Here is a 12,122-nt window from a genome sequence, read left to right as displayed (position 1 = left end):
AAAATAGCAGCACGGAAGTAAAAAGAGCTTCAGACAAAAAACTCTATCGGAATGTTTTCTGAAAATGAAGGGAAAGCATAGTGAGGGTTATCACCTTCAGTACACCACGCTGTCCCTCAATATTGTTATTTAAAACTTTGAAATAATAAACAGCTAAAAAAAGTTTACAGCCCGTGAAAAGAATACCAGACTTGTATTTTGTCTGTGTGTTCTTCCTATATTGTGGTATCCAGAAGCTTCCTCACTGAGATGAACAGCTGAGGGCACCACCTCTGGCCAGCAAGCATGCCACCTCACAGGGTTTGTGTGAGGAGAGAAAGCAACTCGATCAGGAAGGAGTCCATCTCAGTACCAGGCAGAAGGAAGGGCTAAATCAATGCTATGTCTTAAACTCAAAAATTCCAAAGTGTTTTTTTTTTTAATGTTTTTTTATTATGTTAGTCACCATACAGTACATCCCTGGTTTCTGATGTAAAGCTCGATGATTCATTAGTTGCGTATAGCACCCAATGCACCATGCAATACGTGCCCTCCTTACTACCCATCACCGGTGTATCCCATTCCCCCACCCCCCTCCCCTCTGAAGCCCTCAGTTTGTTTCTCATAGTCCATAGTCTCTCATGCTTCATTCCCCCTTCTGATTAGCCCCCCTTTTTTTATCCCTTTCTTCCCCTACCAATCTCCCTAGTTCTTATGTTCCATAGATGAGAGAAATCATATGATAATTGTCTTTCTCTGCCTGACTTATTTCACTTAGCATTATCTCCTCCAGTGCCATCCATGTTGCAGGAAATGTTGAGAATTCGTTCTTTCTGATAGCTGAGTAATATTCCATTGTATATATGGACCACAACTTCTTAATCCAGTCATCTGTTGAAGGGCATCTTGGCTCCTTCCATGATTTAGCTATTGTGGACAACACTGCTATGAACATTGGGGTGCATATGGCCCTTCTCTTCACTACGTCTGTATCTTTGGGGTAAACACCCAGTAGTGCAATGGCTGGATCACAGGGTAGCTCAATTTTTAACTTTTTAAGGGACCTCCACACTGTTTCCCAGAGGGGCTGCACCAACTTGCAATTCCCACCAACAATGTAGGAGGGATCCCCTTTCTCCACATCCTCTCCAGCAATTGTTGTTTCTTGCCTTGTCAATTCTTGCCATTCTAACTGGTGTAAGGTGGTATCTTAGTGTGGTTTTGATTTGAATTTCCCTGATGGCCAAAGTGCTTTTAAACAGCGATTAGAGTTCTGACAATTCCCTGGGGGTGTGAGCTGGCACACTAAGGGGCAGTGTGCACAAAAGGTGTTTGAGGACACAGCAAGAAAGGTAATACCAGACACCACCCATGGAGGAACCTGAGGGAACCAAGCTCTGAGGCCTCCTTCCCAACTTTAAATATCAAGTGACTGGGTTATTCCTGGAGCCAAAGATGCAGCACAATAAAGGGATCAAAGGGCCACTGTCCTCCCTTGACACAAACCACAAGGGACTCAAGGCAGGGAAGGGACAGGATGCCAGGCTTTAAACTTCTCCTGCAAAAAGGTTTCTGTGGGAGGGCACCAGATAGGCCGAAATCAGCTGTAAAAATTCAAGTTTAGGTAAGGAAGAACAAGGTCCCATGTTAGGGGACAGAGGTCACAAACCTGCAGCACAGAATAAAATCCATGCTGGTTGAGATGTCCCATGATATTTGCACAAATGTGGTTCATGGCTGGTCGAAGACTTTCCCCTAAATGAAGAAAAAAGTCTGAGAAGAAAGGCTCTGGCCTTACTGTGAACGGTTTATATGTGGGACAGAATATCATGGCCTAGGCCCAAGGCCATGAAGAAAGCAGATTTTCTCTGGCTTGCTTTCCTACCCCCCTTTCGTTTGGTACCAGAGTACAGGGAGAGGCCTATCTCCAGAATTCTCTCCCCGAGGAGGTCCAGCTCAAGTGTCCCCTCTTAGGTGACGAGTCCTATCATTTCCTTGGCCAGAAGTAATGTCTCCAGCCTCCAAGCGCCTATAGCACCTTTCCTAATTCCCTCCGAGGGCCTGGCACTTTCTGCTCTCTGTGCCCCGCCCCCCCCAATCTAGGATATGAGCTCCCTGGAACTCAAGGCCAGAACTCACCCAGTTTTAAACCACCCTTCCCAATGCCCCTGCCTTAAAATCACCCCTCCTTCCTGCCCGGGAGCCTCTGCACATACAGTTGCCTCTGCTCTCAAAGTGCGGTCCCTCCTCCTGGCTCTGTGAATGCCAACTCTCCCTTCGGCTCTTAGCTCCGACATTGCTGCTGCAGCAGAGCCCAAGCCCCAGACACAGCAAGGCAGGTCCTCCCCAATGCACTGAATGCACTCCCCTCCTGTACTCTTCCCTCTGAGCACATGCCACACTGCTGTCATGACACGTACGTGTTTGCACGTATAGTCTGCCTATGTTCATGTTCTGTTTGGTGTCTGTCTCCCTCACCAGACCCCCCCAGTGCTGAGAGGAAGGGCGGGCACAAGGCAGTGGTTCGACACCTAAAGCTGTTGAGGGCAGCGACCTTCTCTGTCTCCCCAGCGCCTGCGCAGTATCTGGCACGGAGAAGGCTATTCACTGAACATACGAAACATGTAAGGCTCAGTGCACTATCTGGGAAAAAGGAGGCAGCTTCACAACACAAATTTTATGGGCAAAATAGAATGACTTGCTGCTCAGTGATCCCACCACAGACGACAAGGCTTGAGCAATGGTTACCACTTGGAGCTGAGGTGCTGGGGCAGTTTTAAAAAAGGGAGATCAGAGGAAACAAGCCTTTAAACATAAATGCAAAGAAGGGAGAAACTGTAACACAACACTGAACGTGTTCTGCACACTGCAAAAGCTAGCTAACGGAAGCGCCAACGGCATCTTCATTTGTATGGTTTTAGGTCTCTCCCTGAGGCTTACGGTGGCGGACATGCTTCTTAAAAAGGTGAAAGGGTCCCCAAGCTCACTATGCAAATGCCACTTGGGAAAGGTTTTGAAGCGAGCCCCACAGACCTTTCCCACGGAGAATTTTCCACGTTGAAGTGTCTGTGAAGGTGACGAGCATCGTGAGGTACAGCGTGATGAGTCTGGAGTCCTGTAAAATTTCGGGCTGGAAACAATAAAGAGACTGAGATTAAGACATATGCCCTCCAGTCTCCGATGGCAGAGCAGCCATTTACAACTGCCTGGATGGCCTCCAATAAGTGAGTCAGGACTGTCCGAGTTTATGCTTTTTCTTTTGGGGAATGACCACTTTGGGAGTTAAAGGACAGAGATTTTGGCACATGAGTGCTCAAGCATGGAATCTGAAATGCTCTTGGGAATGGAGAAGAGAATTCTTGGAAAACAACATGACTGGAGCTGGCTATGTGTATGTACGTATGCAAGCATGTACGTATGTTCACTGAAGCGGCAGTGTAGAAATGCAGTTGAACATGACAGGGGCTCTGGGCTCACATGGCTAGCTTTACCACTTCCCAGCTGTGTGATTTAGGCCAAATTGCTTACCCTCTCTGTACCCGTTTCCCCAGCTATTGACTAGCAATGACTGATCATTGCTTTCTCCATTGGCTTGTTATTAGAAATGAATGAATTAATGTATATAAAACACTAAGAACAGTGCCTGGCACATAGATAACTCTATGGAACACTGGCTATTTTTATAATCATAATTCATGCTTGCTGCCAGGTCAAGGCCAAGTGAGTCATTCACAAGTGCCTTGAGGGAGATGGCTAGGAATGGATCACTGGGGGCTCTGGGGAGATCTGCTCCATCACTCAGCTACCACCTGAGTCACTGCCAAGCCTCTGCCCCTGAAACCTCTCCCCCCACCGTACGAAGGAAAAATGTCCACTGTTTGCAATGACTCACACTCTGCCCGCCTTCTCATAACACAAGTGTGAGCACAGGACCAGGACGGGACAGTGGCAGTACCCCATCCCTCTTGCCACGGTGACCAGCTCAAGGTTGAGACTGGGATCCCACTATGCCTTTATGGGTCCTCCCAGATTTCTAAACCAGTAGGAGAGGTCTCCCTTTTCTCTTTGGTCAAGACAGGGTGAGGATGTGAGGCCAGAACTGCTGGCTACCGTGATTCCCAAAGGGAACAGGGAGGAGAGAAAGGGACAAGGAGAATCCTAGAAGCTCCTGGTTCTGGTCATCCCTGGCTGCCATGTTATAGAGAATATTCTATAGAAGATATTCTCCTTCTTCCTTAGCTTGTATGTATTACTAGCTGTACTCATGCTGGGTTTCTGCACTTGTAAAAAGAAGCCTGACTAGTAAAATAATATAAACAGTAAGTTATCCATTGTATCAAAAGAATGGAAAGAAAGCCAACAGATTCCCAGGCATCAGAGACTGTGGTAAGTGCAGACCAACGTTCAAAATACTACACAGGAAAGAAGGGCCCATTCTGATAATAGTATCTAACTTGCTCTCTCTTAGAACAAGGGCTCTAATAATATATATATTTTTAAGATGTTATATATTTGACAGAGACACAGCCAGCGAGAGAGGGAGCACAAGCAGGGGGAGTGGGAGAGGAAGAAGCAGGCTCCCAGCAGAGGAGGGAGCCTGACGTGGGGCTCGATCCGAGCACCCTGGGATCACACCCTGGGCCGAAGGCAGACACTTAACAACTGAGCCACCCAGGCGCCCCTCTAAGAATTTTCTTACTAGACTCTAACAAACTTCCAAAGGAATAATCTATGAAGGAATCACGAGGACTCTCAAAATACATGCTAAAGGCCTCCAATGAGGCCTCCTGTTTTGTCTTTACCTTGAGCTGCTCAAGAAACTCACAGCAATACCAAAGAATGTGTTTGATCTGTTTAATCCACAGGAGGGTGAGATCCTTGGAAAGAGCCAGGGACACATACCACACCTATAAGCAGGAGAAAGAGAAATGTAATGGGCAGGTACAGGGATCAAATTACATATGTTGTAGCTATTGGAATGGGACCACTTTGCTAGGTCCAGTGCCAGAGAAAGCAGTGGAGATGAATGGGTGAATAAACAGAGTAGAATTTATTTTAATACTAAACCCAGAGGTAAAATAACCTAGTAAGGGAATTTAGCATCCTGAGTAAGAGGTAAGAGCAGACCATAGCTCTTGGATAATGAAAAGACTAAGAAAAATCAGTTACACTTTGTTAATGTTTCAATCCATTACTTACACGCAGGGCTGTATGTATCCATGCAAAGTCATACCTAACAAAATCCTAACATTCAGCAGGAACTTTAGAGCCAAACAGACCGGCCCAAGAGCTTCTGAGAGACTTCTCACCCCCATCCCACTTACCTTGGGTTCATTCTCAGCGTCCATGCTGCTCAGGACGCAGCGACACAGCTTCTCAAATCTCTGCAAAGAGGCAGAGTGGGGGTTATAAATTCCCACAACCAACGATGAAATGGGAAAGCAGCAAGTGTCCCGTGGGCACCTGGCACATGCAGGCACTCGCATGGTGTCAGATGACTCACATGTGATCATATTTAATTCCCTCTCATAGATACAGAAACTGAAGATCAGAAAGGCTAATGAAAGGCTCTCAAACTGGTGGCCCACAGGCTGGATGAGCCCTACACATGCATTTTGGACTGAGGATCCTTTGGAGAAATGAAATCAATCTGGCAATCTGGGCCTGTACTCCTGCAGACTAGCAGCAGTCCCTGAATTGTGCTCTCCCAGTGGCCATTCTGTAAGCACCACAGACGCGGACTTTGGCCTCACCAACTGTCACATCATCACTTTTCTCTTGAATCCAAAAAGAAGAAAAGTGGAAACTAAGTTACACTGCCTATACCAACCCTGGATCCACCGTCAGAAGTGCCCTGGCCAGGGCAGCCACCTCCTTACCCAGAGCTATAGTTTCCTCTGTTAAGAGGGGTCACCTCACTGTACCTACCTGTCCTCATCTATGTGTCTGTGTGCCCACTGCCAGTATACTCCTGCCTCTCTCTGGGCTACCGTCTCCATGGGGCTAGACCTTGCCCATCTTGTTTCCTTCCATGGCCCCAAGTGCCTAGAGGAGGGTCTGGCAAAATGGGACGCGTACTGGTAACAAATGCCTAACCCCTGAGCACAGAGGCACTCCTCAATGGTATCGTGAGTACTATTACAGACAATTCGCTGCTCTAGGCTGATCGCTCCAATCCCAAAGGTGCAACCAGCACATCTGGTTTGGTTTATAGGATTTGAAAGAAATTTCAAATTAGCTACCAATTTTTACAAACGCGCACAGATCTCCAGTACCTCCTTTACAAATCAGAGTAGCGGTCCACCACTGGCTGGAGCCCAGGAGTGGCTGCCCACCTTGACTGGGCATGCCACAGACCTCACCACTCCCTCTGATGTCCTCACCACCTCCCATCAGGTTACTGCTCATTAGGACTTCTGTTATGTTTTGTTCCTGTATATGGTTTCTTTCACTCATTTGCCCAACCTGCCTGGCTCCTGTTTGCATCTGAGTCCAAGTGCTTATCATAGTCAAGGTGAAAAGAGCTGTGATGATGCTCAGAAGCACTGGGCATAATGCCTACAAAACATGTCCCAAGAAAACAAAAAGGGCAGGATGTGGCCGACACAGAGTCTATCTCGCAGACTCGCTCTAAGGCCCTAAGGCCTAAATGAATTAGTATTTATAAAATACTTTAAAAAGACCTAGCCGATGGGTAAGCAGAATGTTCGCTATTATTATTTTACCTCGTTATCCTCTTTAATTCGGAACAGGAACAGCAGTTTCCTGGCAATCTTAAAAATACAAAGTGCGCTTCTTTTACTGGACTCAGCATCATCTGCTTTAAAAAACTCATCAATCTCTCTCCTGGGGAGGGAAGGATAAGAAAAAAAAATTTTTTTTTAATTAGCTCACAGCAGCTGGAAGGCTTTTCACAAACTGCAGCAGAAAGCACCATCTTTTCCTGCCATTAATTGGGAACAAGGGAAAATGTGCTGAGTCCCTGGCGCCCACCTGATCTCTCTCTGCAGCCGACTCCGACAAAGGAAACTCCGAACGTGGGCCTGGATCTCAACAGCCGCCCGCTCCCGCTCCTTCTGCACAAGCCTTTCCTCTCGAGCCTGACGGGCCCGATCGATGAACCATGCTCTCGAGGTCTGAGAAACGGTGAACATGCTGGCAAATTTACACAAACCCTGCAGGGAAAGTGGTGAGCAGCCTCTGTAGATTATAGGAAAAACACACACAGGAAGGGGCTCATGAGCCAAGGGCGGGCAGCAGAGAGCTACTTGGGGCCCTCCTGTACCCTCTAAAGGGGCTAATAGCTCTCCTGGCACAAGTCCCAACTTCCTATCGGCTCCTTTCATGTGACTCATCTAGACCAGCGATGCTCTTTCCTGTATTAAATAATTACATCTTCTTAAGAGAAAGAGCACAGCATCTGCCATAGGGTATGGGCTCCGTAATCGTTTAACAGACGAGAAAAAGCCTGAATCGATTCCATTCCTGAAGCTCTAATGCAAACCAGGCATCCTCCAGGTCAAAGGTTCCTAGATAATCGAATTTTCTGGAACAGTCTAAAACTGAGCAAATTTATTTTGCCAAATAAAGACATGGGGGGGATCAATTATTTACTGTCATTATTTCATTCAGACATTTACTTGACAAATATTTACTGGCACTTATTTTGTGCCCACCACGAAAGACCTTAATTTTTTTGAAAAAGGGCCGTTTTAATGCTAAAAAAGCCAAACGTGATTCCAGCATGCAAGGCAATCTGTTAAACTGAATACACCTGGTTTTATGTGTCACTTACTCTACCATCCTTACTGATCCCATCCTGCCAAGGGCCGATGAAGACTCTGCCGCAGATCTCTGCCATCCACTGACTGGTATGTTTTGACAGAGACTTTCAATTATCCATTACATTTTTAATCTAAATCACCAGTAACTGCCTTTTCCCAGAGTGGTGTCTTTGGCTATCAGCCTAGTGCACATAACACTGGTCCATGGAGCCTCCCACACTGAGATGATTTCTTTGAATGCTTGAAAACTGTCATTCTGTCCCAAATATATAATCAGCCCAGCTGACAAAATGACTAAAATGGATTACTCAAATTCAGATTTCTGGAAAACAATCTCTTTACCGTGTTACCTCCCTCACAGCAATGCCCGCATGAAAACACCATCAACACTAAGCCACCCAGGCGCCTCTTTGTGGTCCCTTTTAAACAGTGATTCGCATCTGTTAAACAATAAGGCTTTGCCAACACGTGGGTCTCTCATCAGTAATTTTCAAAACAAATGAACAAAGCCCTCCTGATCACAGCGGGGAGGATAAGAAGGCAGGGGAGGAGGGGCGCCTGTGTGGCTCAGTTGTTAAGCGTCTGCCTTCGGCTCAGGGCTGCCTTCGGCTCAGGGCGTGATCCCAGCGTTCTGGGATTGAGCCCTGCATCAGGCTCCTGCACTGGGAGTCTGCTTCTTCCTCTCCCACTCCCCCTGCTTATGTTCCCTCTCACTGCTGTCTCTCTGTCTGTCAAATAAATAAAAATCTTAAAAAAATAAAAAAGGTAGGGGAGGAAAAAATAGCAGTCTTCTAGACTCACTTGCTTTCTCTGCCCAGCAGAAGTCTGGAGAGCTCACCTGAGGACTTGCCTGTGACACAGAAACAGCAGGTAATCATTAGTGATGTGGTCAAGGTCTCACAGCTGAGGGCAGCTTCTCGCTTTAGAGGAGCTTGTCTTTTCTGGCAAAAGCAGAAGGAAAAAAAAAAGCAGATTCAGGGTTAAGTTTTATAGGTAGGGCACCCTACATGCTCCCCACTGAATAAAATAAACAGTGCCTCTGGTTTAAAACAACACTAGTGTCCTTTTTAGTTAACGTCTGATCTAAATGTTACACCGTACCTCCCCAGGCCTTCAGTTTAAGGCGAACAGACTGAAAACAATCCCAGAGAAGCTGAATTAAAGCTGCACTTGCTTTACAATAGTAAGCAAGAGCAGAGCGGATATAAAGTTAAAAAAGCCACTGAAAATTATGTTTGACATTTTTTAACGATATGAAAAATGTTTATGCCAGAGAAATGAAAAAAAGAGCTGGCTGTGAACCAATAAGATCCCAATTACATAATGAAAAGAACGCATGTGCACACAGGCACAAAGCTGGGAAAAAGAAATACACCAACAGGTTGAGGGTGGTTGTTTTGAGATAGAGGGATCGTGGGAAGTTCTGCTTCCTTAACTAGAGTCTGTTTTCCAAATTTTCTGCAGAAAGCACATGGGGAGGCAGCACGGCACTGAGCAGCACACATGCTTCGGAGTCACACAGAGCTGGAGCCGGTCCCCAGCTCCACCAGGTACTGTAGAGATGCCTCAGAGGCTTTCTGCCTTCATCTCTTAATTGGCGGAGGCTAAGGAGGACCAAATGAGATGGCGTAAGTCAAATGCCTATTAAGGTGGCTAACAGAGTACAGTCAATAAGTAAACAATGTATTATTTTCACAGACATGAGTTTTGTTTTGTTTGGTTTTTTTTTTAAACTCTTCGGTACGGGCACCTGGGTGGCTCAGTTGGTTGAGTGTCTGCCTTCGGCTCGGGTCATGATCCCAGGGGCCTGGGATCTGGCCTTGCATCGGAGTCAGGGCTCCCTGCTCAGTGGGGAGTCTGCTTCTCCCTCCACCCCTCCCCCATGTTCGTGCTCATGCTCCCTCTCACTCTCTCAGATAAATAAAATCTTAAAAAAAAAAAAAAAAGAATACTCTTCGGTAGAGGCTCTCGTCTGCACAGTCATGCAGGTTCTTTGGGTAGGAAATAATGCTGGGACCATCACATTCTTCATCAATTAAATTTTGTCCTATCCCTGGGTGCACTAAGTTTCACCATTCCTGTCACTTGGGCTAGGACCCTGTGTAGACTGGGTAACAGCTTCAAGCTCCTGAGAGCTGCCGAAAAAAAGGGAAGCCACGAGCACAATGGTATGATCATTCCTTAACATGCAGAGAGTCCCTCACTTGGGGGGCAGTTGGGGTATGAGGAGAGAGCGAGCCTCTTCTCAATGGAAAAACAGGAGGACACATAGGCAAACCGTGACAAAGTATCTGTAAGACTACCTCAAAACTTTCACTTCTCCCAGGGGGCCTTGCAGAGGAGCTCTTTCTTGAAATTACCATCCCCTCAGCAATACTATATGTTGGCTGCTGCTTACGCCATATAATAGTCTGTACTTTGCAGTTTTTCTAATTCCTTCTTATTCACCTCTTCTATCTGCCTAGAATCTACTAGTTTGTCAAAGTACATTATGAAATCTTTATTATTCAAAGTTACTGTAAAGAAGGATTACACAAACTTTGACGTAGTCAAAAAAAGGCTGTATGTAGTAGAAAAAACCCTGGATCAGACAAAGTACGCTTGATTCTACTTCATTTGGCCAAACTGCTTATCTGCTCTAGGCCTCAGTTTCTTTATCTGTAAATTGATAATAGTACCTACTTCCTAGGGGTGCTAAGAGAATTAATTGAAACATTTACACTTCTTCTGTTGTGACCTAGTCAACATGACACTGTGATTAGGATTCAGTAGGAAAATTTTAACAAGGAGTATCTGGAAGCAGATAAAAGTAAAGCTCAGTTACATGCTAGCTGGACTTAAGCAACAACAACAAAAACAAAAGCTTACCATCCAGTTAGGGAGACAAAGATATATGTGGAAAAATTAGAAACACAAGAGAGTGGTGATAACCAAGATTTAAAAAGCAAAAAGGAAAATAAGTTGATTAAATATCCATTTTGTGTCATGTCCCTTCTACATACTAAGACCAGCAACCGTGTGAGATCATTTAGTTATGTCCCGGAGTCCACATTAGACCATTAGTAAGGGGCAGAGCCAAGATTTTAATAGTAAGAGACAGAACTCAGATGCTTTTCTACTTCTATATTCCCATGGTATCTGCTCAAAATCAGTCTTCCCTGGATGAGGTCAGCTTCATGGAGAATTATGAAAGAGTCCAGAGGGTATTATCCAAAGGTGAAGCATCATAAATATCACCTACTGTCTGAGCCCAAGAGGATTTCCCCCCTATGATGGAAGAGCTGAGCAGCCAAGTTTAGGGACCACCACCATCTGTTTACGGGCAGATCATGTATCAGACACTGTACAGATACTTAACTATTGTCTTTTCAACAGCTCTTGAAGGTCTCAGGGGTCCAATTTTTAAAGAATAGGCAACAGGACTAAGACTATTAAGAATAACAGCTCTCATTTATTGAAGGCTACAGCCTATCTAGGTGCATGTTATTATCAATCCCACCTTCACACAGAGAAAATGAAATGTAGAAGGGACATGACTTGTGAAAGGTCACTAGACTCCCGAATTTTGAAGCCACCTCTAAGCCAAAGCAATTAGTTAAGTGAAACAGACAAGACCCAAGGGACTCCGTCACTCAACAGGACAGCAAAGAAAAGCTGAGAATGCAAGGCTGCCGCTAGGGCTAAATTGTGGAGTCCGATTACGACCAAGTTTTTCTTATTGAAATCATTAACACCAGCTGTTTCTACTGAGAGCTGAGTGTCAGATACTAAAACTTGCATTACACAACCTCCTCTGTGAAACGAGCTAATTACTCCATTTTACAGAGCAAGAAACCGAGGCTCGGAGAGGTGAGGGAGCTCACCCAAGGTCACACAGCGAGTAAATAGGACTCGAACTCCGGTTCGGGTGACTCCTGAGCCCAGAATCTTTCCTCGGCACCAACAACCACAATAACAAATCTTTCCCCCCAGTATTAGTCTGTCCATAAAAGTCTATCGTCCCAGAGAAAAACAGGGGTGGAAACGGCTACGAAGAGACCACCCGCAGAACACGAAAGCCAGTCCCCAACACCTGCCCTCCGACTTGGGGAGGCAAGGACCCGGGCAAAGGGCCACCTCTCTCAAAATCCCCACCACCACCCGGAGAACCCACAACCCTGTTCCCACTCGCTACCCTCAGGCCGTAGACCTTTGTGCGCTCGAGGCCCCCGCGCTCGGGGTCGGGGCCGCAACTACCGCCGCGTCAGCCCAGTACCCTCGAGCTTTGCCAGACCCGGGGCAGCTGCCGAGGCCCGACCGCCATCTTGCCCCGGGGTGTCCGCTCTCAAAGCTCCGCTGGGAAGCAACTATCCAGTTCCG

General features: G+C 46.2%; 1 protein-coding gene across 9 annotated transcripts in view; it reads right to left on the bottom strand.

Moving 5' to 3' along the window:
* Positions 1-12,105, bottom strand: part of UBE3B (ubiquitin protein ligase E3B) — a 52,888-nt gene extending 40,783 nt beyond the window's left edge. The window contains exons 1-8 of one of the 9 annotated variants that reach the window (XM_034637969.1): positions 11,938-12,105; positions 8,565-8,704; positions 6,973-7,179; positions 6,705-6,825; positions 5,304-5,363; positions 4,782-4,886; positions 3,013-3,109; positions 1,649-1,734 (exon numbers count right to left, since the gene is read on the bottom strand). In XM_034637969.1, the coding sequence (XP_034493860.1) occupies positions 1,649-1,734; positions 3,013-3,109; positions 4,782-4,886; positions 5,304-5,363; positions 6,705-6,825; positions 6,973-7,179; positions 8,565-8,641 (753 nt within the window). In that variant the 5' untranslated portion in view covers positions 8,642-8,704; positions 11,938-12,105. The remainder of the gene's footprint in view (positions 1-1,648; positions 1,735-3,012; positions 3,110-4,781; positions 4,887-5,303; positions 5,364-6,704; positions 6,826-6,972; positions 7,180-8,564; positions 8,705-11,937) is intronic. The other 8 variants (XM_019801825.2, XM_019801824.2, XM_034637967.1 and 5 more) reach the window with 8 other exon arrangements.
* Positions 12,106-12,122: the final 17 nt, after the last annotated feature.

This window comes from Ailuropoda melanoleuca, chromosome 12 (genome assembly GCF_002007445.2).
Source record: "Ailuropoda melanoleuca isolate Jingjing chromosome 12, ASM200744v2, whole genome shotgun sequence".
NCBI classification, from domain to species: Eukaryota; Metazoa; Chordata; class Mammalia; order Carnivora; family Ursidae; genus Ailuropoda; species Ailuropoda melanoleuca.
Note: the sequence above shows the minus strand (reverse complement) of the source record. Positions and strands in the feature narration are given on the sequence as shown.